The following is a 25,695-nucleotide window of genomic DNA, read 5'->3' on the forward strand; positions in this document are numbered from 1 at the left end:
CAGTCAGACCCTTCTCTCTCAGCTCTCCATTGCAGTCGGTCTCTGGCGGACCCCTCGCTCTCTCTTGTATTGTCCAGGAAGATTTGCGGGTCTGAATCTTGTACTATGGCATGATACTTGGGGGCCCCCTCTACTTATTACAGGGATCCTGGGCCTGGTCATCACCCCACTTCCCACAGATGCCCCTAGTAAAGAGTCAGCACAGCAAGGGTTACTTTATACACTGCTTAATATATTTATAACAGAGAAGATTATACAGAAAGAATCAGCATAAAAATTCGAGAAAACAACTCACTATAAACAAGTCAAAGTGTCATATAGAAATCTCCGGGCTGGCCCCTTCTGTCTGCGCTGGGCCAATGATGCCCACCCTGCGGGATCTCACAGACCCCTTACTACACCACACTGCCCCCTGTGGGGTAACATATGACATGACAACCAAGCAGAGGAGTGTGGCCCTGGAGCAGGGTTCTATGTAGTGTTGGCCCCTAACTTTTCAATGACCCTCTGCAACACAAACTTCTAGTGACCCTCTAGTCAGCAACGTTAAAGACGCCACCCGGCAATGATCCCAGCGCGCTGCCAGCTTATTGCTTTGTACCTATCACTGCCTTAACCCCCCATATACATGGGCAACCCCAATGCTACGTAACCACTGCTCCCCAACCATTCCTTTACCAATGCCAAGGGCCAATGACTATCGCCAGCCACACTGGGTGGTGACGGTGGGAAGTGAAGCAATGACATCACACAATAAGATGAAGCGGGAAGAAGCAAACACATGACGTGCGCTCACAGCCGTCTACTCGATGCCCGTTCTAACAGAAAGACTTTCTGCCTGATGGAGAAGATGGCAAAAAGGAAAGGCAGCGCTGAGCGGCCCGTCACTGTATTATAGCCAATGAACAACCTGCAATCAAATCGGTGTCAAACAAGGTCTACCAGGAAATTAACATCATCATCCTCACCACCAAATCGGAAGGGGGCGGAAAGCAGGACTGGCCACCCCAAATCACCCGCATTGCAGACAAGCATCTGCCGGACCACCGGCCCCACCAGAGACAGAAGCCAGGGGTCTCTGGCTGGAGATGTACGGAGGTTACATGGGATTAGTATAGAACCCGCGGAGCCCCTAGAAGCAAGTTCAGAGCCATCTTTGGCGCTCACTCAGAAGAAAAGATCTGCGGGGAGATGGGTGTGGGCCGCCTCTCACGATTGTGATGTCACTGGTCCGAGAAAACCTCTCATCTACGAGATCCCAGGATCCCTGGACTTGTTCTGAGCGTCCCAAGACAGAAGAGAGAGGGATGGGTCATCGGGCTGATCGCCCATCTCATCCCCGGCCAGCTCCAGCAGGATGGGGAGGTCCGAGCCGGGAGAGTTCATCAGGATCAGCGGCTGCGCCGTGTACTGGACCAGCTGCTTCCCTGCAGACGAGACAACAGAGGTCAAAGAGCAAGCGGAAAACAAGCTAAGGCACGAAGCAGCGGATAGCCAAGACCTTACCTGCACCCGCAGCACCACCGCCCTCTGTCTCTGAAGACTTCTGATCCTGCGAGGATAACAACTCCTGGATCTGCAGCATATAAGAGAGGACATGATGCCTGGCCGTACACCCCGATACCCCTACAGCTATAAGAGGGACCCCGCAGAGCGGGCAGTGAGCCTGGACATACTCACACTGGCCAGGCTGGAGTCCAGGTCAGAGAGGGGAAGGTCCGGGACCGTCAGGGACGGGCTGAAGAACTGGAAGAGAAGAAGCTGGGAGTCAGCGGGATAGTGTGTGGGGGAGGGGTATGCAAATATGAGGGGCGGGGCTTACATCCAGGAAGCTTCCGGAGTCCATGCTGAAATTGTGGCCGCTGAACATGTTCTGCAGATTATCCAGACCGGAGTCAATGATGTCCACGTGGTCATTCAGCTCATTCCTAATGGCAACAGAGCAGAATAGTAAAACGACGGCATACAGGGGAGGGGCCCCGGGGGAGAGAGCATAATACAGGGGAGGGGCCCCGGGGGAGAGAGAGCATAATACAGGGGAGGGGCCCCGGGGGAGAGAGAGCATAATACAGGGGAGGGGCCCGGGGGAGAGAGAGCATAATACAGGGGAGGGGCCCGGGGGAGAGAGAGCATAATACAGGGGAGGGGCCCGGGGGAGAGAGAGCATAATACAGGGGAGGGGCCCCGGGGGAGAGAGAGCATAATACAGGGGAGGGGCCCGGGGCAGAGAGCATAATACAGGGGAGGGGCCCCGGGGGAGAGAGCATAATACAGGGGAGGGGCCCGGGGCAGAGAGAGCATAATACAGGGGAGGGGCCCGGGGGGAAGAGAGCATAATACAGGGGAGGGGCCCGGGGGGAAGAGAGCATAATACAGGGGAGGGGCCCGGGGGGGAAGAGAGCATAACACAGGGGAGGGGCCCGGGGGGCAGAGAGCATAATACAGGGGAGGGGCCCGGGGGGAGAGAGCATAATACAGAGGAGGGGCCCGGGGGAGAGAGAGCATAATACAGGGGAGGGGCCCGGGGGGCAGAGAGCATAACACAGGGGAGGGGCCCGGGGGGGGAAGAGAGAATAATTCCGGTCGAGGGGCCCGGGGGGAAGAGAGCATAATACAGGGGAGGGGCCCGGGGGGGAAGAGAGAATAATTCCGGTCGAGGGGCCCGGGGGAGAGAGCATAATACAGAGGAGGGGCCCGGGGAGAGAGAGCATAATACAGAGGAGGGGCCCGGGGGAGAGAGCATAATACAGAGGAGGGGCCCGGGGGAGAGAGCATAATACAGAGGAGGGGCCCGGGGGGGGGGGGGAGAGCATAATACAGGGGAGGGGCCCGGGGGGAGAGAGCATAATATAGAGGAGGGGCCGAGGGACAGAGCATAATATAGAGGAGGGGCCCGGGGGAGAGAGCATAATACAGAGGAGGGGCCCGGGGGAGAGAGCATAATACAGAGGAGGGGCCCGGGGGAGAGAGCATAATACAGGGGAGGGGCCCGGGGCAGAGAGCATAATACAGGGGAGGGGCCCGGGGGAGAGAGCATAATACAGGGGAGGGGCCCGGGGGGAGAGAGCATAATATAGAGGAGGGGCCGAGGGACAGAGCATAATACAGAGGAGGGGCCCGGGGGAGAGAGCATAATACAGAGGAGGGGCCCGGGGGAGAGAGAGCATAATACAGAGGAGGGGCCCGGGGGAGAGAGAGCATAATACAGAGGAGGGGCCCGGGGGAGAGAGCATAATACAGAGGAGGGGCCCGGGGGAGAGAGCATAATACAGGGGAGGGGCCCGGGGCAGAGAGCATAATACAGGGGAGGGGCCCGGGGGAGAGAGCATAATACAGAGGAGGGGCCCGGGGGAGAGAGAGCATAATACAGGGGAGGGGCCCGGGGCAGAGAGCATAATACAGGGGAGGGGCCCGGGGCAGAGAGCATAATACAGGGGAGGGGCCCGGGGCAGAGAGCATAATACAGGGGAGGGGCCCGGGGGGAGAGAGCATAATACAGGGGAGGGGCCCGGGGCAGAGAGCATAATACAGGGGAGGGGCCCGGGGCAGAGAGCATAATACAGGGGAGGGGCCCGGGGGAGAGAGCATAATACAGAGGAGGGGCCCGGGGGAGAGAGCATAATACAGAGGAGGGGCCCGGGGGAGAGAGCATAATACAGGGGAGGGGCCCGGGGCAGAGAGCATAATACAGGGGAGGGGCCCGGGGCAGAGAGCATAATACAGGGGAGGGGCCCGGGGCAGAGAGCATAATACAGGGGAGGGGCCCGGGGCAGAGAGCATAATACAGGGGAGGGGCCCGGGGCAGAGAGCATAATACAGGGGAGGGGCCCGGGGGAGAGAGCATAATACAGAGGAGGGGCCCGGGGGAGAGAGCATAATATAGAGGAGGGGCCCGGGGGAGAGAGCATAATATAGAGGAGGGGCCCGGGGGAGAGAGCATAATACAGAGGAGGGGCCCGGGGAGAGAGCATGGGTGTGACTGCCCTGAGTGTGCGGGTGGGGGGGGGGGGATGGAGGAGGAGGCCATGAGTGTGACTTCCCTGAGTATGCGGGGGAGGAGGCGGTCTGATCTGTGTGTATTGCACTACTACCCAGCAGGTGACCCGGTGGGGGGGTTATGAGTGTGACTTCTATGAGCGTGCGGGAGAGGAGGAGGCCATGAGTGTGACTGCCCTGAGCGTGCGGGGGAGGAGGGGGTCTGATCTGAGTGTACTGCACTGAGTGTACTGCACTACTACCCAGCAGGTGACCCGGCGGGGGGGGGGGGGGGAGCGGTCAAAGACACAAACAAACACATCTGACCCTAGATCTGGTCGGCTCTGCAGGGAGGGGGAGGAGCAGAGGCGAGACATCTCAGACATCGGGCGACTGCTAGAGACGCTGAAAGAGACAAACACAAGAGCATGGAACCAGAGATGAGATGGGGGGCTGCAGAGAGCACTGAGAGATACACAGATGGGGGGCCGCAGACAGACAGACAGAGAGACAGAGAGAGAGAGAGAGAGAGAGATGAAAGACAGACGGGGACAGAGAGACAGACGGGGGTCCGCAGAGAGCGACAGAGAGACAGACGGGGGTCCGCAGAGAGCGACAGAGAGACAGACGGGGGTCCGCAGAGAGCCACAGAGACAGACGGGGGTCCGCAGAGAGCGACAGAGAGACAGACGGGGGTCCGCAGAGAGCGACAGAGAGACAGACGGGGGTCCGCAGAGAGCCACAGAGAGACAGACGGGGGTCCGCAGAGAGCCACAGAGACAGACGGGGGTCCGCAGAGAGCCACAGAGACAGACGGGGGTCCGCAGAGAGCCACAGAGACAGACGGGGGTCCGCAGAGAGCCACAGAGACAGACGGGGGTCCGCAGAGAGCCACAGAGACAGACGGGGGTCCGCAGGAGAGCCACAGAGACAGACGGGGGGGGGGGGGGGGGGGGGGGGGGGGGGGGGGGGGGGGGGGGGGGGGGGGGGGGGGGGGGGGGGGGGGGGGGGAAGAGGGAGCGACAGACGGGGGGGGGGGGGGGGGGGGGGGGGGGGGGGGGGGGGTGGGGGGGGGGGGGGGGGGGGGGGGGGGGGGGGTGAGGGGGGGGGGGGGGACCACAGAGAGCAACAGAAAGACGGGGGGGGCCGCAGAGAGCGACAGACATATAGGGGCCACATAGATCGATGAGAGAGACAGGAATTAGAGATTAGAGAGCAATGAGAGAGACTTACGGGTGGCCGCAGAGAGACGGGGGGGGGGGGGGGGGGGGGGGGGGGGGGGGGGGGGGGTCACAGAGAGCGATGAAAGACTGACGGGCGGCCGCAGAGAGAGACAGACAGAGTGTTCAACGAGAGAAATGGGGGCAAAGATTGTGAGTACTAAGAATAGAGCGTTGGCTGGGAGAGATGTGGGGGAGCAGACTGTGAGGTCTCTGTACTCAGGCAAGTGTGCACTCACTTGTCCAGGCAGGCCACACTCAGGCAGGGTTCCTGCTCGGCGGGCTCTGGGTGGCCGTCATCCTGGGCCGTGGCAGCCGCTTCCTCTTCCTCCTCGCTGGGGCCGTTCTCCTGCAGGATGGAGTCGATGAAGGTGCTAGGGGACAGGGGGCTCTCGGCGGGGTCGGCAGGGAGGGGGCTCTGCTCTGGGGTCTCCTGGCTGTCGGGGGTCAGCGGCTCTTCTTTGATCAGGATGACTGGACTGAATCTGAAAGACATGGGGGGGCTACATGTTACCCAGAGTGCAGCTCGGCCCAGGATGGGTACGACTACAACTACACTCACCTCCCTCCCAGACTGGAGCTAGGAGAGGCCGGGGGGCTGGAGACCGTCACCTCCGTCACATCAGAGATGATTGGCCCCTCACCGGGCTCTGGGGAGTAACGTCCCGAGGCCGAGAACTCAGAGAAGGGGGCCTGCAAGAGAGAGAGAGAGAATAAAGGGGGGAATCCCCCAAACTACCCTGGACAGAGGCGCAACCCCCAAATCTACCCTAGACAAAGAGATACAACCCCCCAAACTACCCCGTCGGACATAGAGATACAACCCCCCAAACTACCCCGTCGGACATCGAGATACAACCCCCCAAACTACCCCGCCAGACAGAGATACAACCCCCCAAACTACCCCGCCAGACAGAGATACAACCCCCCAATCTACCCCGCCAGACAGAGATACAACCCCCCAATCTACCCCGCCAGACAGAGATACAACCCCCCAATCTACCCCGCCAGACAGAGATACAACCCCCCAATGTACCCCGCCAGACAAAGAGATACAACCCCTCAAACTACCCCGGACATAGAGACACCCCCCTCCACCAAACTACCCTGGACATAGAGGCACAACCCTCAAAACTACCCTGGACATAGAGGCAGGGCCCTAAGAGCTCCCCCCCCCCCCCAAACAGAGACACGGGCCTAAGCCCATCCCCCTTGAAGTACCCCATACAGAAAGGCACCACCTCCTGAACTACCCCAGGCAAAGAGGCAGAACAGGAAGCCCCCACAACACAAAAACGCGCAGAGCGGTAGTAGAGAAGTGTGTGGTACCGGATAGGCGGTGGCTCCGTGCAGCGGCTCCAGGGAGTACGGGCGGCTGTACTTTGGTAGTGAATGGGTGGGGCTGCTGTCATTCAGCATGAGGGGGCTGTAAGAGGAGCACAAGGGGTTAATGTTCGGGACACACACACACACACACACCCCTAAACCCACCACACACACGCATCCACACATCTACCCGCCACGTACACCCGCACAGGCATCCATCCACCCTCCCTCACACACGCACACATCCACCCACCCACACATTCACCCGCCCCCACCACACCCGCCCGCATCCATCCACCCACCAAGCGCGCATCCTCCCTCACACACGCACCCACCCGACCTCACACATCCACCCGCCCCCACCACACCCCCCCCCGCCACCCCACACATCCATCTCCCCGCCCTCACACACACATCCACCCGCCCACACACACACACACGCATCCCCCCGCTCTCACACACACCACACAGCCCCGCCGCAATCCCCTGCCACACACACAAATTTACGCGCCAAACACCCCCCCCCCCCGCCGCGCTCCACTCACATTTTCCGTTTCACCCCCAGAATCCGATTGGACTGAACAAGAGAAATGAGGAACTGGATGAGCTGGAAAGAGAAAGGAGAAGGTTATGTCTGCTGCATCCTGACCCCTCCCCCCATATCAGCATCCGGCAGATGTGTCCTCCCCTCCCCCCCCCATATCAGCATCCGGCAGATGTGTCCTCCCCTCCCCCCATATCAGCATCCGGCAGATGTGTCCTCCCCTCCCCCCCCCATATCAGCATCCGGCAGATGTGTCCTCCCCTCCCCCCCATATCAGCATCCGGCAGATGTGTCCTCCCCTCCCCCCATATCAGCATCCGGCAGATGTGTCCTCCCCTCCCCCATATCAGCATCCGGCAGATGTGTCCTCCCCTCCCCCCCATATCAGCATCCGGCAGATGTGTCCTCCCCTCCCCCCATATCAGCATCCGGCAGATGTGTCCCCCCATATCAGCATCCGGCAGATGTGTCCTCCCCTCCCCCCCATATCAGCATCCGGCAGATGTGTCCTCCCCCCCCCCCCATATCCGCATCCGGCAGATGTGTCTTCCCCTCCCCCCCATATCAGCATCCGGCAGATGTGTCCTCCCCTCCCCCCATATCAGCATCCGGCAGATGTGTCCTCCCCCCCCCCCATATCAGCATCCGGCAGATGTGTCCCCCCATATCAGCATCCGGCAGATGTGTCCTCCCCTCCCCCCCCTATCAGCATCCGGCAGATGTGTCCTCCCCTCCCCCCCCTATCAGCATCCGGCAGATGTGTCCTCCCCTCCCCCCATATCAGCATCCGGCAGATGTGTCCTCCCCTCCCCCCCATATCAGCATCCGGCAAATGTGTCCTCCCCTCCCCCCATATCAGCATCCGGCAGATGTGTCCTCCCCTCCCCCCCCTATCAGCATCCGGGCGATGTGTCCTCCCCTCCCCCCCATATCAGCATCCGGCAAATGTGTCCTCCCCTCCCCCCCCTATCAGCATCCGGGCGATGTGTCCTCCCCTCCCCCCCATATCAGCATCCGGCAAATGTGTCCTCCCCTCCCCCCCATATCAGCATCCGGCAGATGTGTCCCCCCCCCCCCCCCCCTATCAGCATCCGGGCGATGTGTCCTCCCCTCCCCCCCATATCAGCATCCGGCAAATGTGTCCTCCCCTCCCCCCCCATATCAGCATCCGGCAGATGTGTCCTCCCCCCCCCATATCAGCATCCGGCAGATTGTGTCCTCCCCTCCCCCCCTATCAGCATCCGGCAGATGTGTCCTCCCCTCCCCCCCATATCAGCATCCGGCAGATGTGTCCTCCCCTCCCCCCATATCAGCATCCGGCAGATGTGTCCTCCCCTCCCCCCCATATCAGCATCCGCAGATGTGTCTTCCCCTCCCCCCATATCAGCATCCGGCAGATGTGTCCTCCCCTCCCCCCATATCAGCATCCGGCAGATGTGTCCTCCCCCCCCCCCCATATCAGCATCCGGCAGATGTGTCCTCCCCTCCCCCCCCCATATCAGCATCCGGCAGATGTGTCCTCCCCTCCCCCCCATATCAGCATCCGGCAGATGTGTCCTCCCCTCCCCCCATATCAGCATCCGGCAGATGTGTCCTCCCCTCCCCCCCCATATCAGCATCCGGCAGATGTGTCCTCCCCTCCCCCCCCCATATCAGCATCCGGCAGATGTGTCCTCCCCCTCCCCCCATATCAGCATCCGGCAGATGTGTCCTCCCCTCCCCCCATATCAGCATCCGGCAGATGTGTCCTCCCCTCCCCCCATATCAGCATCCGGCAAATGTGTCCTCCCCCCCCCCCCATATCAGCATCCGGCAGATGTGTCCTCCCCTCCCCCCCATATCAGCATCCGGCAGATGTGTCCTCCCCTCCCCTCCCCTCCCCCCCATATCAGCATCCGGCAGATGTGTCCTCCCCTCCCCCCATATCAGCATCCGGCAGATGTGTCCTCCCCTCCCCCCATATCAGCATCCGGCAAATGTGTCCTCCCCTCCCCCCCATATCAGCATCCGGCAAATGTGTCCTCCCCTCCCCCCCCATATCAGCATCCGGCAAATGTGTCCTCCCCTCCCCCCCCATATCAGCATCCGGCAGATGTGTCCTCCCCTCCCCCCCCATATCAGCATCCGGCAGATGTGTCCCTCCCCTCCCCCCCCATATCAGCATCCGGCAGATGTGTCCTCCCCTCCCCCCCATATCAGCATCCGGCAAATGTGTCCTCCCCTCCCCCCCCATATCAGCATCCGGCAGATGTGTCCTCCCCCCCCCATATCAGCATCCGGCAGATGTGTCCTCCCCTCCCCCCCATATCAGCATCCGGCAGATGTGTCCTCCCCTCCCCCCCATATCAGCATCCGGCAGATGTGTCCTCCCCTCCCCCATATCAGCATCCGGCAGATGTGTCCTCCCCTCCCCCCCCCATATCAGCATCCGGCAGATGTGTCCTCTCCTCCCCTCCCCCCCATATCAGCATCCGGCAGATGTGTCCTCCCCTCCCCCCCCATATCAGCATCCGCAGATGTGTCCTCCCCTCCCCCCCCCATATCAGCATCCGGCAGATGTGTCCTCCCCTCCCCCCCCTATCAGCATCCAGCAGATGTGTCCTCCCCTCCCCCCCCTATCAGCATCCGGCAGATGTGTCCTCCCCTCCCCCCCATATCAGCATCCGGCAGATGTGTCCTCCCCTCCCCCCATATCAGCATCCGGCAGATGTGTCCTCCCCTCCCCCCCATATCAGCATCCGGCAGATGTGTCCTCCCCTCCCCCCCCCCATATCAGCATCCGGCAGATGTGTCCTCCCCTCCCCCATATCAGCATCCGGCAGATGTGTCCTCCCCTCCCCCATATCAGCATCCGGCAGATGTGTCCTCCCCTCCCCTCCCCTCCCCCCCATATCAGCATCCGGCAGATGTGTCCTCCCCTCCCCCCCATATCAGCATCCGGCAGATGTGTCCTCCCCTCCCCCCATATCAGCATCCGGCAAATGTGTCCTCCCCTCCCCCCCCCATATTAGCATCCGGCAGATGTGTCCTCCCCTCCCCCCCATATCAGCATCCGGCAAATGTGTCCTCCCCTCCCCCCCCTATCAGCATCCGGGCGATGTGTCCTCCCCTCCCCCCCCATATCAGCATCCGGCAAATGTGTCCTCCCCTCCCCCCCCATATCAGCATCCGGCAGATGTGTCCTCCCCGCCCCCCCATATCAGCATCCGGCAGATGTGTCCTCCCTCCCCCCATATCAGCATCCGGCAGATGTGTCCTCCCCTCCCCCCCATATCAGCATCCGGCAGATGTGTCCTCCCCTCCCCCCCATATCAGCATCCGCAGATGTGTCCTCCCCTCCCCCCCATATCAGCATCCGGCAGATGTGTCCCCCCCCCTCCCCCCATATCAGCATCCGGCAGATGTGTCCTCCCCTCCCCCCCCTATCAGCATCCGGCAGATGTGTCCTCCCCTCCCCCCCATATCAGCATCCGGCAGATGTGTCCTCCCCTCCCCCCCATATCAGCATCCGGCAGATGTGTCCTCCCCTCCCCCCCATATCAGCATCCGGCAGATGTGTCCCCCCCCCATATCAGCATCCGGCAGATGTGTCCCCCCCCATATCAGCATCCGGCAGATGTGTCCCCCCCCATATCAGCATCCGGCAGATGTGTCCCCCCCCATATCAGCATCCGGCAGATGTGTCCCCCCCCATATCAGCATCCGGCAGATAGGTCCTCCCCATCAGTAATACAGTGCACAGGCTGTCAGGGCATGCTGAGAGTTGTAGTGTTATGCAGTCACCTTGTTCACCACCTTCTGCTGCTGGGCATGTTTCTGGCGCAGGCTGGCCACCTCCCTCCAGAGCGCTTCATTCTCACTGTGAGAGGAACAGGAGAGGTTACCAGGGACAGCGGGGTGACAGCCCCGGGGACAGGTGGGGGGGAGACAGGGACAGCCGGGTGACAGCCCCGGGGGCAGGTGGGGGGGAGACAGGGACAGCCGGGTGACAGCCCCGGGGGCAGGTGGGGGGGAGACAGGGACAGCCGGGTGACAGCCCCGGGGGCAGGTGGGGGGGAGACAGGGACAGCCGGGTGACAGCCCCGGGGGGGGGGAACGGGACAGCCAGGTGACAGCCCCGGGGGGGGGGGGGGGGGAGCCGGGTGATAGCCCTGGGGCGGGGGGGAGACAGGGACAGCCGGGTGACAGCCCCGGGGGCAGGTGGGGGGGAGGGGGAGAGAGACAGGGACAGCCGGGTGACAGCCCCGGGGCGGGGGGGGGGGGGGGAGACAGGGACATCCGGGTGACACTTTCCCATAAGTAAGAAAATAATTTGGCAGTCGGCGAGGGCGCAGGTCACTCACTGTTTCATGGCCAGGAGGCGGCAGTCGATGCCATCTTGTTTCCCCTTCATGACTTGCACATCTGTGAGCAGCTTACTGACATTGTCCTGATGAACTTTCACCTCCACCGTTTTGGTTCCCGACAGCTGAAGACAGAAATGATGATCAGGAGGTGAACACGCCGCCCCCTGACCCCGATCACCTTCCCTTACCCTATCCTCCGGCCCTGCTCCCCCTCACCCCGTTTCCTTTCCGCCTGCCAGCTCCCTGTTGGCCCCCACTACCCTACCAGTTCTCACACCTGCTCCCCGCCAAGCTCCTTCCCCCGTCCTCGCTCCTCGCCAAGCTCCTTCCCCCGTCCTCGCTCCCCGCCAAGCTCCTTCCCCCGTCCTCGCTCCCCGCCAAGCTCCTTCCCCCGTCCTCGCTCCCCGCCAAGCTCCTTCCCCCGTCCTCGCTCCCGCCAAGCTCCTTCCCCCGTCCTCGCTCCCCGCCAAGCTCCTTCCCCCGTCCTCGCTCCCCGCCAAGCTCCTTCCCCCGTCCTCGCTCCCCGCCAAGCTCCTTCCCCCGTCCTCGCTCCCCGCCAAAGCTCCTTCCCCCGTCCTCGCTCCCCGCCAAGCTCCTTCCCCCGTCCTCGCTCCCCGCCAAGCTCCTTCCCCCGTCCTCGCTCCCCGCCAAGCTCCTTCCCCCGTCCTCGCTCCCCGCCAAGCTCCTTCCCCCGTCCTCGCTCCCCGCCAAGCTCCTTCCCCCGTCCTCGCTCCCCGCCAAGCTCCTTCCCCCGTCCTCGCTCCCCGCCAAGCTCCTTCCCCCGTCCTCGCTCCCCGCCAAGCTCCTTCCCCCGTCCTCGCTCCCCGCCAAGCTCCTTCCCCCGTCCTCGCTCCCCGCCAAGCTCCTTCCCCGTCCTCGCTCCCCGCCAAGCTCCTTCCCCCGTCCTCGCTCCCCGCCAAGCTCCTTCCCCCGTCCTCGCTCCCCGCCAAGCTCCTTCCCCCGTCCTCGCTCCCGCCAAGCTCCTTCCCCCGTCCTCGCTCCCCGCCAAGCTCCTTCCCCCGTCCTCGCTCCCCGCCAAGCTCCTTCCCCCGTCCTCGCTCCCCGCCAAGCTCCTTCCCCCGTCCTCGCTCCCCGCCAAGCTCCTTCCCCCGTCCTCGCTCCCCGCCAAGCTTCTTCCCCCCGTCCTCAGGCTCCTCATCCCCTGCTCCCCGCCAAGCTTCTTCCCCCCGTCCTCAGGCTCCTCATCCCCTGCTCCCGTGTCCCCCCCCCGCTCCCCATCCCACTCCCCATGCCCTGCTCCCGTGCCCCCGCCCGCTCCCCATCTTCTGTCCCGTGCTCCCCTTCTTCCGTCCCCCATCCCCCGCTCCCCTCCCTGCACACGCACATTGTTAACCTTCCTCTTGATGTTCTCCAGTAAATGCTCGTGGCCCCGAATAAAGTAGGGGTGCTGGAATTCTGTGTCATCCTTCTCTGGTTTCACGAGCCCCCCCTGCTCGATATGGACCACCTTACGGAAGCCATCTGAGGAGAAAGGGGGATATTACATTCAGAAGACAGAGCCCAGGACAGTGCCCCCCCAGGGAAGGAGGCCGACCAGTATTCCAGGACAGTGCCCCCCCAGGGAAGGAGGCCGACCAGTATTCCAGGACAGTGCCCCCCCAGGGAAGGAGGCCGACCAGTATTCCAGGACAGTGCCCCCCCAGGGAAGGAGGCCGACCAGTATTCCAGGACAGTGCCCCCCCAGGGAAGGAGGCCGACCAGTATTCCAGGACAGGGCCCCCCAGGGAAGGAGGCCGACCAGTATTCCAGGAGAGGGCCCCCCCCAGGGAAGGAGGCCGACCAGTATTCCAGGAGAGGGCCCCCCAGGGAAGGAGGCCGACCAGTATTCCAGGAGAGGGCCCCCCCCCAGGGAAGGAGGCCGAGCAGTATTCCAGGAGAGGGCCCCCCCCAGGGAAGGAGGCCGACCAGTATTCCAGGAGAGGGCCCCCCCAGGGAAGGAGGCCGACCAGTATTCCAGGAGAGGGCCCCCCCAGGGAAGGAGGCCGACCAGTATTCCAGGAGAGGGCCCCCCCAGGGAAGGAGGCCGACCAGTATTCCAGGACAGTGCCACCCCCAGGGAAGGAGGCCGACCAGTATTCCAGGACAGTGCCCCCCAGGGAAGGAGGCCGAGCAGTATTCCAGGACAGGGCCCCCCAGGGAAGGAGGCCGAGCAGTATTCCAGGACAGTGCCCCCCAGGGAAGGAGGCCGACCAGTATTCCAGGACAGCTCCCCCCCCCAGGGAAGGAGGCCGAGCAGTATTCCAGGACAGTGCCCCCCAGGGAAGGAGGCCGACCAGTATTCCAGGACAGTGCCCCCCAGGGAAGGAGGCCGACCAGTATTCCAGGACAGCTCCCCCCCCCAGGGAAGGAGGCCGACCAGTATTCCAGGAGAGGGCCCCCCAGGGAAGGAGGCCGACCAGTATTCCAGGACAGCGCCCCCCCAGGGAAGGAGGCCGACCAGTATTCCAGGGGGTGTCCCCAGATGGGCCGTATCTCTGGAGGATACTCACACATATTGAGCTGACGCACGAAGCTCGCCATGTTGTTGTGCTTGAAGTATTTTGGAAGAACTTCTTTGGCAAAACATCCCTGATCAAAGACATGAAAACTGCTCCCCTCCTGAGGAGAGAGAAGAGAGGCATGAGGAACAGCGGGGGTGGGGGATCAGCAGGATGCTGGGGGGTGAGGGATCAGCAGGATGCTGGGGGGGGAGGGATCAGCAGGATGCTGGGGGGGGAGGGATCAGCAGGATGCTGGGGGGTGAGGGATCAGCAGGATGCTGGGGGGTGAGGGATCAGCAGGATGGAGGGGGGTGAGGGATCAGCAGGATGCTGGGGGGTGAGGGATCAGCAGGATGCTGGGGGGTGAGGGATCAGCAGGATGATGGGGGGGGGGTGAGGGATCAGCAGGATGCTGGGGGGTGAGGGATCAGCAGGATGCTTGGGGGGGTGAGGGATCAGCAGGATGCTGGGGGGTGAGGGATCAGCAGGATGCTGGGGGGTGAGGGATCAGCAGGATGCTGGGGGGTGAGGGATCAGCAGGATGCTGGGGGGTGAGGGATCAGCAGGATGCTGGGGGGTGAGGGATCAGCAGGATGGAGGGGGGTGAGGGATCAGCAGGATGCTGGGGGGTGAGGGATCAGCAGGATGCTGGGGGGTGAGGGATCAGCAGGATGCTGGGGGGTGAGGGATCAGCAGGATGCTGGGGGGTGAGGGATCAGCAGGATGATGGGGGGGGGGTGAGGGATCAGCAGGATGCTGGGGGGTGAGGGATCAGCAGGATGCTGGGGGGGTGAGGGATCAGCAGGATGCTGGGGGGTGAGGGATCAGCAGGATGCTGGGGGGTGAGGGGATCAGCAGGATGCTGGGGGGTGAGGGATCAGCAGGATGCTGGGGGGTGAGGGATCAGCAGGATGGAGGGGGGTGAGGGATCAGCAGGATGCTGGGGGGTGAGGGATCAGCAGGATGCTGGGGGGAGGGATCGTCCTTCCTCCATGTCACCTGGTATCCTTCCTCCTCCTCCTCCTCCATGTGTCCCGGTCACCCCCCTCCCTCCTCCTCCTCCTCCATGTGTCCCGGTCACCCCCCTCCTCCTCCTCCTTCTCCATGTGTCCCGGTCCACCCCCCCCCCCCCTCCTCCTCCTCCATGTGTCCCGGTCACCCCCCCCCCCCTCCTCCTCCTCCTCCATGTGTCCCGGTCACCCCCTCCCTCCTCCTCCTCCTCCTCCATGTGTCCCGGTCACCCCCCTCCCTCCTCCTCCTCCTCCTCCTCCTCCTCCTCCATGTGTCCCGGTCACCCCCCTCCCTCCTCCTCCTCCTCCATGTGTCCCGGTCACCCCCCCCCCCTCCTCCTCCTCCATGTGTCCCGGTCACCCCCCCCCCCCTCCTCCATGTGTCCCGGTCACCCCCCCCCCTCCTCCTCCATGTGTCCCGGTCACCCCCCTCCCTCCTCCTCCTCCATGTGTCCCGGTCACCCCCCTCCCTCCTCCTCCATGTGTCCCAGTCACCCCCCCCCCTCCTCCTCCATGTGTCCCGGTCACCCCCCTCCCTCCTCCTCCTCCTCCTCCTCCATGTGTCCCGGTCACCCCCCCCCTCCTCCTCCTCCTTCTCCATGTGTCCCGGTCACCCCCCTCCCTCCTCCTCCTCCTCCATGTGTCCCGGTCACCCCCTCCCTCCTCCTCCTCCTCCATGTGTCCCGGTCACCCCCCTCCCTCCTCCTCCATGTGTCCCGGTCACCCCCCTCCCTCCTCCTCCTCCATGTGTCCCGGTCACCCCCCCTCCCTCCTCCTCCATGTGTCCCAGTCACCCCCCCCCCCTCCTCCTCCATGTGTCCCGGTCACCCCCCTCCCTCCTCCTCCTCCTCCTCCTCCTCCATGTGTCCCGGTCACCCCCCCCCCTCCTCCTCCTCCTTCTCCATGTGTCCCGGTCACCCCCCTCCCTCCTCCTCCTCCTCCATGTGTCCCGGTCACCCCCCTCCCTCCTCCTCCTCCATGTGTCCCGGTCACCCCCTCCCTCCTCCTCCTCCTCCATGTGTCCCGGTCACCCCCCTCCCTCCTCCTCCATGTGTCCCGGTCACCCCCTCCCTCCTCCTCCTCCATGTGTCCCGGTCACCCCCTCCCTCCTCCTCCTCCTCCTCCATGTGTCCCGGTCACCCCCTCCCTCCTCCTCCTCCTCCTCCATGTGTCCCGGTCACCCCCTCCCTCCTCCTCCTCCTCCATGTGTCCCGGTCACCCCCTCCCTCCTCCTCCTCCTCCATGTGTCCCGGTCACCCCCCTCCCTCCTCCTCCTCCTCCATGTGTCCCGGTCACCCCCCCCCCTCCTCCTCCATGTGTCCCGGTCACCCCCCTCCCTCCTCCTCCTCCTCCATGTGTCCCGGTCACCCCCCCCCCTCCTCCTCCATGTGTCCCGGTCACCACCCCCCCTCCTCCATGTGTCCCGGTCACCCCCCTCCTCCTCCTCCTCCATGTGTCCCGGTCACCCCCCTCCCTCCTCCATGTGTCCCGGTCACCCCCCTCCCTCCTCCATGTGTCCCGGTCACCCCCCCCTCCTCCATGTGTCCCGGTCACCCCCTCCCTGTCCCGGTCACCCCCCTCCCTCCTCCTCCTCCATGTGTCCCGGTCACCCCCCTCCCTCCTCCATGTGTCCCGGTCACCCCCCTCCCTCCTCCTCCTCCATGTGTCCCGGTCACCCCCTCCCTCCTCCTCCTCCTCCATGTGTCCCGGTCACCCCCCTCCCTCCTCCTCCTCCATGTGTCCCAGTCACCCCCCCCCTCCTCCTCCTCCTCCATGTGTCCCGGTCACCCCCCCCTCCTCCATGTGTCCCGGTCACCCCCCCCCCTCCTCCATGTGTCCCGTCACCCCCTCCCTCCTCCTCCTCCATGTGTCCCCGTCACCCCCCTCCATCCTCATCCTCCTCCATGTGTCCCGGTCACCCCCCCTCCCTCCTCCTCCTCCATGGTCCCCGGTCACCCCCCTCCTCCTCCTCCTCCATCTCCTCCATGTGTCCCGGTCACCCCCCTCCCTCCTCCTCCTCCATGTGTCCCGGTCACCCCCTCCCTCCTCCTCCTCCATCTCCTCCATGTGTCCCGGTCACCCCCCCCCCCTCCTCCATGTGTCCCGGTCACCCCCTCCCTCCTCCTCCTCCATGTGTCCCAGTCACCCCCCTCCCTCCTCCTCCTCCTCCTCCATGTGTCCCGGTCACCCCCCCCCCTCCTCCTCCTCCTCCATGTGTCCCGGTCACCCCCCTCCCTCCTCCTCCTCCTCCATCTCCTCCATGTGTCCCGGTCACCCCCCCCCCCCTCCTCCTCCTCCTCCATGTGTCCCGGTCACCCCCCTCCCTCCTCCTCCTCCATGTGTCCCGGTCACCCCCTCCCTCCTCCTCCTCCTCCTCCATGTGTCCCGGTCACCCCCCTCCCTCCTCCTCCTCCACGTGTCCCGGTCACCCCCCCCTCCTCCTCCATGTGTCCCGGTCACCCCCCCCTCCTCCTCCATGTGTCCCGGTCACCCCCCTCCCTCCTCCTCCTCCATGTGTCCCGGTCACCCCCTCCCTCCTCCTCCTCCTCCTCCATGTGTCCCGGTCACCCCCTCCCTCCTCCTCCTCCTCCTCCATGTGTCCCGGTCACCCCCCTCCCTCCTCCTCCTCCACGTGTCCCGGTCACCCCCCCCCTCCTCCTCCATGTGTCCCGGTCACCCCCCCCCTCCTCCTCCATGTGTCCCGGTCACCCCCCTCCCTCCTCCTCCTCCATGTGTCCCGGTCACCCCCTCCCTCCTCCTCCTCCTCCTCCATGTGTCCCGGTCACCCCCCTCCCTCCTCCTCCTCCACGTGTCCCGGTCACCCCCCTCCCTCCTCCTCCTCCACGTGTCCCGGTCACCCCCCTCCCTCCTCCTCCTCCTCCACGTGTCCCGGTCACCCCCCTCCCTCCTCCTCCTCCATGTGTCCCGGTCACCCCCCTCCCTCCTCCTCCTCCATGTGTCCCGGTCACCCCCCCCCCTCCTCCCCCTCCTCCTCCTCCATGTGTCCCGGTCACCCCCCCCCCTCCTCCTCCATGTGTCCCGGTCACCCCCCCTCCTCCTCCTCCTCCATGTGTCCCGGTCACCCCCCCTCCTCCTCCTCCTCCATGTGTCCCGGTCACCCCCCCTCCTCCTCCATGTGTCCCGGTCACCCCCCCTCCTCCTCCTCCTCCATGTGTCCCGGTCACCCCCTCCCTCCTCCTCCTCCTCCATGTGTCCCGGTCACCCCCCCTCCTCCTCCATGTGTCCCGGTCACCCCCCCTCCTCCTCCTCCTCCATGTGTCCCGGTCACCCCCCCTCCTCCTCCTCCTCCATGTGAGCCGGTATCCTCCCTCCTGTCACGAGACCCGTTGTCGTCCAGCACCAGAGATCCCTCCCCCTCGGGGGCCACATGTCGGGGTTATACCATAATCCTATACGAAATACTGGGGGAGGGGAGACAGCACAGGGGGATACCCTACACGTCTGGGGGGGGTTACTCTTCTAAGCCAAGTTCCGCCCAGGGTCACGTTTTACGTCTTACCGGACTCCAGCATATCAGAGGGTCCGTCTCCGGGTCCTCCACCAGAGTCCATAACTTAGCCAGGAATGCCGGGACGTTGCTTCCCCCGCTGGCAGCTTGAGCCTCCATGGTCCTCAGAGCAGACAGGATGCCGAAAGAGAAGACTCTGTGCAGGGAAGAGACAGCGTCAGCAACGTACACACCTGCAGGGGGGGCCACTGGGGACCGGGGGGGGGGGGGGCACACACCTACACCTGCAGGGGGGGCTACTGGGGACCGGGGGGGGCACACACCTACACCTGCAGGGGGGGCTACTGGGGACCGGGGGGGGCACACACCTACACCTGCAGGGGGGGCTACTGGGGACCGGGGGGGGGCACACACCTACACCTGCAGGGGGGGCTACTGGGGACCGGGGGGGCACACACCTACACCTGCAGGGGGGGCTACTGGGGACCAGGGGGGGCACACACCTACACCTGCAGGGGGGGCTACTGGGGACCGGGGGGGGGGGCTACTGGGGACCGGGGGGCACACATCTACACCCAATACACTTGCAGGGGGGGCTACTGGGGACCGGGGGGGGGGGCACACACCTACACCTGCAGGGGGGGGGCTACTGGGGACCGGGGGGGGGGCTACTGGGGACCGGGGGGGGGGCACACATCTACACCCAATACACCTGCAGGGGGGGCTACTGGGGACCGGAGGGGGCACACATCTACACCCAATGCACCTGCAGGGGGGGCTACTGGGGACCGGGGGGGGGGGGGTACACATCTACACCCAATACACCTGCAGGGGGGGCTACTGGGGACCGGGGGGGGGGGGGCACACATCTACACCCAATACACCTGCAGGGGGGGCTACTGGGGACCGGGGGGCACACATCTACACCCAATACACCTGCAGGGGGGGCTACTGGGGACCGGAGTATACAGTTTGAGGGGGTAATTAGAGGGATCTGTGGGGCAGGTACCGGGGTATACAGTTAGAAGGGGTAATTAGAGGGATCTATGGGGCAGGTACCAGGGTATACAGCATGAAGGGGTAATTAGAGGGATCAGTGGGGCAGGTACCGGGGTATACAGCAGGAAGGGGTAATTAGAGGGATCTGAGGGGCAGGTACCAGGGTATACAGTTTGAGGGGGTAATTAGAGGGATCTGAGGGGCAGGTACCAGGGTATACAGTTTGAGGGGGTAATTAGAGGGATCTGTGGGGCAGGTACCGGGGTATACGGTATCAGTGGGCTGTAGTCGGGATGTCGGGTCTCTCGGTTCTTGTAGTCCTCACGGGCCCCGGGTAATCTGCGCACAGGGTCGGGCCCACACTGCTCTGGTCGCCGCCATCTTGCTGTGACGTCACGCTCTGCGCATGTATTTTGCACCATGTCCGCGCAGCCGCCTCACCTCTCCGAATTCCTCGCCTTATACAGCCTGCACCGCCGCCATCTTGCTCCTCTCACGCCACCAGCAAGATGGAGGCGGGTGACTTCCGGCGGGACAGGGGGCGGTTGTTTCCGGTTATCCGGCTGCTGAGAAACGTGTTCACGGCGCTGTGCCCGTAGCTGTCTCCACACGTGACTAGAATCGGGAACCACGTGACTTACCGGACGGCTCGTGCACTGTGACGTCCGCCACACATCATGAAGAGGCGGAACGTGGAGAACCAGGAGCCGGTGAGGAAGGCGACAGGACCCGGTACCGAGGAGAGGAGGAGGATAGAGGGGCCCCGCTACCGAGGAGGAGGATAGAGGAGCCCGGTACTGAGGAGAGGAGGAGGATAGAGGAGCCCCGGTACTGAGGAGAGGAGGAGGATAGAGGAGCCCCGGTACTGAGGAGAGGAGGAGGATAGAGGGGCCCCGGTACTGAGGAGAGGAGGAGGATAGAGGGGCCCCGGTACTGAGGAGAGGAGGAGGATAGAGGGGCCCCGGTACTGAGGAGAGGAGGAGGAAGATAGGGGGGCCCGGTACCGAGGAGAGGAGGAGGATAGAGGAGCCCCGGTACTGAGGAGGGGAGGAGGATAGAGGAGCCCCGGTACTGAGGAGAGGAGAGGAGGAGGATAGGGGGGCCCGGTACCGAGGAGAGGAGGAGGATAGAGGGGCCCCGCTACCGAGGAGGAGGATAGAGGAGCCCCGGTACTGAGGAGAGGAGAGGAGGAAGATAGGGGGGCCCGGTACCGAGGAGAGGAGGAGGATAGAGGGGCCCCGCTACCGAGGAGGAGGATAGAGGAGCCCCGGTACCGAGGAGAGGAGGAGGATAGAGGAGCCCCGGTACTGAGGAGAGGAGGAGGATAGAGGAGCCCCGGTACTGAGGAGAGGAGGATAGAGGAGCCCCGGTACCGAGGAGAGGAGGAGGATAGAGGAGCCCCGGTACCGAGGAGAGGAGGAGGATAGAGGAGCCCCGGTACCGAGGAGAGGAGGAGGATAGAGGAGCCCCGGTACCGAGGAGAGGAGGAGGATAGAGGAGCCCCGGTACTGAGGAGGCGGATAGAGGAGCCCCGGTACTGAGGAGGCGGATAGAGGAGCCCCGGTACTGAGGAGGCGGATAGAGGGCCCCGGTACTGAGGAGGAGGATAGAGGAGCCCCGGTACTGAGGAGAGGAGGAGGAGGATAGAGGAGCCCCGGTACTGAGGAGAGGAGGAGGATAGAGGAGCCCCGGTACCGAGGAGAGGAGGAGGATAGAGGAGCCCCGGTACCGAGGAGAGGAGGAGGATAGAGGAGCCCCGGTACTGAGGAGAGGAGGATAGAGGAGCCCCGGTACTGAGGAGAGGAGGAGGATAGAGGAGCCCCGGTACCGAGGAGAGGAGGAGGATAGAGGAGCCCCGGTACTGAGGAGAGGAGGAGGATAGAGGAGCCCCGGTACTGAGGAGAGGAGGAGGATAGAGGAGCCCCGGTACTGAGGAGAGGAGGATAGAGGAGCCCCGGTACCGAGGAGAGGAGGAGGATAGAGGAGCCCCGATACCGAGGAGAGGAGGAGGATAGAGGAGACCCGATACCGAGGAGAGGAGGAGGATAGAGGAGCCCCGGTACTGAGGAGGCGGATAGAGGGGCCCCGGTACCGAGGAGAGGAGGAGGATAGAGGAGCCCCGGTACCGAGGAGAGGAGGAGGATAGAGGGGCCCCGGTACCGAGGAGAGGAGGAGGATAGAGGAGCCCCGGTACCGAGGAGAGGAGGAGGATAGAGGGGCCCCGGTACCGAGGAGGAGGATAGAGGGGCCCCGGTACCAAGGAGAGGAGGAGGATAGAGGAGCCCCGGTACTGAGGAGAGGAGGAGGATAGAGGAGCCCCGGTACTGAGGAGAGGAGGAGGATAGAGGAGCCCCGGTACTGAGGAGAGGAGGAGGATAGAGGAGCCCCGCTACTGAGGAGAGGAGGAGGAAGATAGGGGGGCCCGGTACCGAGGAGAGGAGGAAGATAGGGGGGCCCGGTACTGAGGAGGCGGATAGAGGGCCCCGATACCGAGGAGAGGAGGAGGATAGAGGGCCCCGGTACCGAGGAGAGGAGGAGGATAGAGGAGCCCCGGTACTGAGGAAAGGAGGAGGAGGATAGGGGGGCCCCGGTACTGAGGAGAGGAGGAGGAGGATAGAGGGGCCCCGGTACTGAGGAGAGGAGGAGGAGGATAGAGGAGCCCCGGTACTGAGGAGAGGAGGAGGATAGAGGGGCCCCGATACTGAGGAGAGGAGGAGGATAGAGGGGCCCCGGTACTGAGGAGAGGAGGAGGATAGAGGAGCCCCGGTACTGAGGAGAGGAGGAGGATAGAGGGGCCCCGGTACTGAGGAGAGGAGGAAGATAGGGGGCCCCGGTACTGAGGAGAGGAGGAGGATAGAGTGGCCCCGGTACTGAGGAGAGGAGGAGGATAGAGGGGCCCCGGTACCGAGGAGAGGAGAAGGATAGAGGGGCCCCGGTACTGAGGAGAGGAGGAAGATAGGGGGCCCCGGTACTGAGGAGAGGAGGAGGATAGAGGGGCCCCGGTACTGAGGAGAGGAGGAGGATAGAGGGGCCCCGGTACTGAGGAGGAGGATAGAGGGGCCCGGTACTGAGGAGAGGAGGAGGATAGAGGAGCCCCGGTACCGAGGAGAGGAGGAAGATAGGGGGGCCCGGTACTGAGGAGGAGGATAGAGGGGCCCCGGTACCGAGGAGAGGAGGAGGATAGAGGGGCCCCCGGTACTGAGGAGAGGAGGAGGATGATAGAGGGGCCCTGGTACCGAGGAGAGGAGGAGGAGGATAGAGGGGCCCCGGTACCGAGGAGAGGAGGATGATAGAGGGGCCCCGGTACTGAGGAGAGGAGGAGGATAGAGGGGCCCCGGTACTGAGGAGAGGAGGAGGATGATAGAGGGGCCCTGGTACTGAGGAGAGGAGAAGGAGGATAGAGGAGCCCCGGTACTGAGGAGAGGAGGAGGATAGAGGGGCCCCGGTACTGAGGAGAGGAGAAGGAGGATAGAGGGCCCCGGTACTGAGGAGAGGAGGAAGATAGAGGGGCCCGATACTGAGGAGAGGATAGGGGGGCCCCGGTACTGAGGAGGATAGGGGGGCCCCGGTACTGAGGAGGCGGATAGAGGGCCCGGTACTGAGGAGAGGAGGAGGATAGAGGGGCCCCGGTACCGAGGAGAGGAGGAGGAAGATAGGGGGCCCCGGTACCGAGGAGAGGAGGAGGAGGATAGAGGGGCCCCGGTACCGAGGAGAGGAGGAGGATAGAGGAGCCCTGGTACCGAGGAGAGGAGAAGGATAGAGGGGCCCCGGTACTGAGGAGAGGAGGAGGATAGAGGGGCCCCGGTACTGAGGAGAGGAGGAGGATAGAGGAGCCCCGGTACCGAGGAGAGGAGGAGGATAGAGGGGCCCCGGTACTGAGGAGGATAGAGGGGGGAGGATAGAGGGGCCCCGGTACTGAGGAGGATAGAGGGGCCCCGGTAGTGAGGAGAGGAGAAGGATAGAGGGGCCCCGGTACTGAGGAGAGGAGGAGGATAGAGGGGCCCCGGTACTGAGGAGAGGAAGAGGATAGAGGGGTACCGAGGAGAGGAAGAGGATAGAGGGCCCCGGTACTGAGGAGGATAGGGGGGCCCCGGTACTGAGGAGAGGAGGAGGATAGAGGAGCCCCGGTACCGAGGAGAGGAGGAGGATAGAGGGGCCCCGGTACTGAGTAGGATAGGGGGGCCCCGGTACTGAGGGGGCGGATAGAGGGCCCCGGTACTGAGGAGAGGAGGAGGATAGAGGGGCCCCGGTACCGAGGAGAGGAGGAGGATAGAGGGGCCCCGGTACCGAGGAGAGGAGGAGGATAGAGGGGCCCCGGTACCGAGGAGAGGAGGAGGAAGATAGGGGGCCCCGGTACCGAGGAGAGGAGGAGGAGGATAGAGGGGCCCCGGTACCGAGGAGAGGAGGAGGATAGAGGGGCCCCGGTACCGAGGAGAGGAGGAGGATAGAGGGGCCCCGGTACCGAGGAGAGGAGGAGGATAGAGGGGCCCCGGTACCGAGGAGAGGAGGATGATAGAGGAGCCCTGGTACCGAGGAGAGGAGAAGGATAGAGGGGCCCCGGTACTGAGGAGAGGAGGAGGATAGAGGGGCCCCGGTACTGAGGAGAGGAGGAGGATAGAGGAGCCCCGGTACCGAGGAGAGGAGGAGGATAGAGGGGCCCCGGTACTGAGGAGGATAGAGGGGGGAGGATAGAGGGGCCCCGGTACTGAGGAGGATAGAGGAGGATAGAGGGGCCCCGGTAGTGAGGAGAGGAGATGGATAGAGGGGCCCCGGTACTGAGGAGAGGAGGAGGATAGAGGGGCCCCGGTACTGAGGAGGATAGAGGGGGGAGGATAGAGGGGCCCCGGTACTGAGGAGGATAGAGGGGCCCCGGTAGTGAGGAGAGGAGAAGGATAGAGGGGCCCCGGTACCGAGGAGAGGAGGAGGATAGAGGGGCCCCGGTACTGAGTAGGATAGGGGGGCCCCGGTACTGAGGAGGCGGATAGAGGGCCCCGGTACTGAGGAGAGGAGGAGGATAGAGGGGCCCCGGTACCGAGGAGAGGAGGAGGATAGAGGGGCCCCGGTACCGAGGAGAGGAGGAGGAAGATAGGGGGCCCCGGTACCGAGGAGAGGAGGAGGAGGATAGAGGGGCCCCGGTACCGAGGAGGAGGAGGATAGAGGGGCCCCGGTACTGAGGAGAGGAGGAGGATAGAGGGGCCCCGGTACCGAGGAGAGGAGGAGGAGGATAGAGGGGCCCCGGTACCGAGGAGAGGAGGATGATAGAGGGGCCCCGGTACTGAGGAGAGGAGGAAGATAGAGGGGCCCCGGTACTGAGGAGAGGAGGAAGATAGAGGGGCCCCGGTACTGAGGAGAGGGGAAGGATAGAGGGGCCCCGGTACTGAGGAGGAGGATAGAGGGGCCCCGGTACTGAGGAGAGGAGGAGGATAGAGGGGCCCCGGTACTGAGGAGGAGGATAGAGGGGCCCGGTACTGAGGAGGAGGATAGAGGGGCCCCGGTACTGAGGAGGAGGATAGAGGGGCCCCGGTACTGAGGAGGAGGATAGAGGGGCCCCGGTACTGAGGAGGAGGATAGAGGGGCCCCGGTACTGAGGAGGAGGATAGAGGGGCCCCGGTACTGAGGAGGAGGATAGAGGGGCCCCGGTACTGAGGAGGAGGAGGAGGAGGATAGAGGGGCCCCGGTACTGAGGAGAGGAGGAGGATAGAGGGGCCCCGGTACTGAGGAGAGGAGGAGGATAGAGGGGCCCTGGTACTGAGGAGAGGAGGAGGATAGAGGGGCCCCGGTACTGAGGAGAGGAGGAGGATAGAGGGGCCCCGGTACTGAGGAGAGGAGGAGGATAGAGGGGCCCCGGTACTGAGGAGGATCATAGAGGGGCCCCGGTACTGAGGAGAGGAGGAGGATAGAGGGGCCCCGGTACTGAGGAGAGGAGGAGGATAGAGGGGCCCCGGTACTGAGGAGAGGAGGAGGATAGAGGGGCCCCGGTACTGAGGAGAGGAGGATGATAGAGGGGCCCCGGTACTGAGGAGGATCATAGAGGGGCCCCGGTACTGAGGAGAGGAGGAGGATAGAGGGGCCCCGGTACTGAGGAGGATGATAGAGGGGCCCCGGTACTGAGGAGAGGAGGAGGATAGAGGGGCCCAGGTACCGAGGAGAGGAGAAGGAGGATAGAGGAGCCCCGGTACCGAGGAGAGGAGGAGGATAGAGGAGCCCCGGTACTGAGGAGAGGAGAAGGATAGAGGGGCCCCGGTACTGAGGAGAGGAGGAGGAAGATAGGGGGCCCCGGTACCGAGGAGAGGAGGAGGATAGAG

General features: G+C 64.1%; 2 protein-coding genes across 6 annotated transcripts in view; one reads left to right on the forward strand and one right to left on the reverse strand.

Moving 5' to 3' along the window:
• Window positions 1–211: 211 nt before the first annotated feature.
• HSF1 (heat shock transcription factor 1) lies at window positions 212–19,968 on the reverse strand. 4 transcript variants are annotated; one of them, XM_069956855.1, is made up of 15 exons: window positions 19,651–19,963; window positions 18,443–18,587; window positions 13,922–14,030; window positions 12,757–12,893; window positions 11,409–11,533; window positions 10,849–10,924; window positions 7,067–7,128; window positions 6,525–6,621; window positions 5,758–5,888; window positions 5,435–5,698; window positions 4,303–4,380; window positions 1,823–1,928; window positions 1,681–1,746; window positions 1,507–1,576; window positions 212–1,427 (listed from the first exon to the last, which is right to left on the reverse strand). In XM_069956855.1, the coding sequence occupies exons 2-15, from the start codon at window positions 18,548–18,550 to the stop codon at window positions 1,249–1,251; spliced, it is 1,608 nt and encodes a 535-aa protein (XP_069812956.1). In that variant the 5' UTR covers window positions 18,551–18,587; window positions 19,651–19,963; the 3' UTR covers window positions 212–1,248. The 4 variants fall into 4 exon arrangements, with proteins under 4 accessions (XP_069812956.1, XP_069812957.1, XP_069812958.1 ...); XM_069956856.1 differs by having other exon boundaries at window positions 5,435–5,680; window positions 19,651–19,959; XM_069956857.1 differs by lacking the exon at window positions 4,303–4,380 and having other exon boundaries at window positions 19,651–19,968.
• BOP1 (BOP1 ribosomal biogenesis factor) overlaps window positions 19,904–25,695 on the forward strand; it is a 54,712-nt gene continuing 48,920 nt past the window's right edge. The window contains exon 1 of one of the 2 annotated variants that reach the window (XM_069956853.1): window positions 19,904–20,100. In XM_069956853.1, the coding sequence (XP_069812954.1) occupies window positions 20,068–20,100 (33 nt within the window). In that variant the 5' untranslated portion in view covers window positions 19,904–20,067. Of the gene's footprint in view, window positions 20,101–20,638; window positions 20,661–25,695 lie in introns of those variants that run through there. The other variant, XM_069956854.1, reaches the window with a different exon arrangement.

The sequence above is a fragment of the Dendropsophus ebraccatus genome, chromosome 2 (genome assembly GCF_027789765.1).
Source record: "Dendropsophus ebraccatus isolate aDenEbr1 chromosome 2, aDenEbr1.pat, whole genome shotgun sequence".
NCBI classification, from domain to species: domain Eukaryota; kingdom Metazoa; phylum Chordata; class Amphibia; order Anura; family Hylidae; genus Dendropsophus; species Dendropsophus ebraccatus.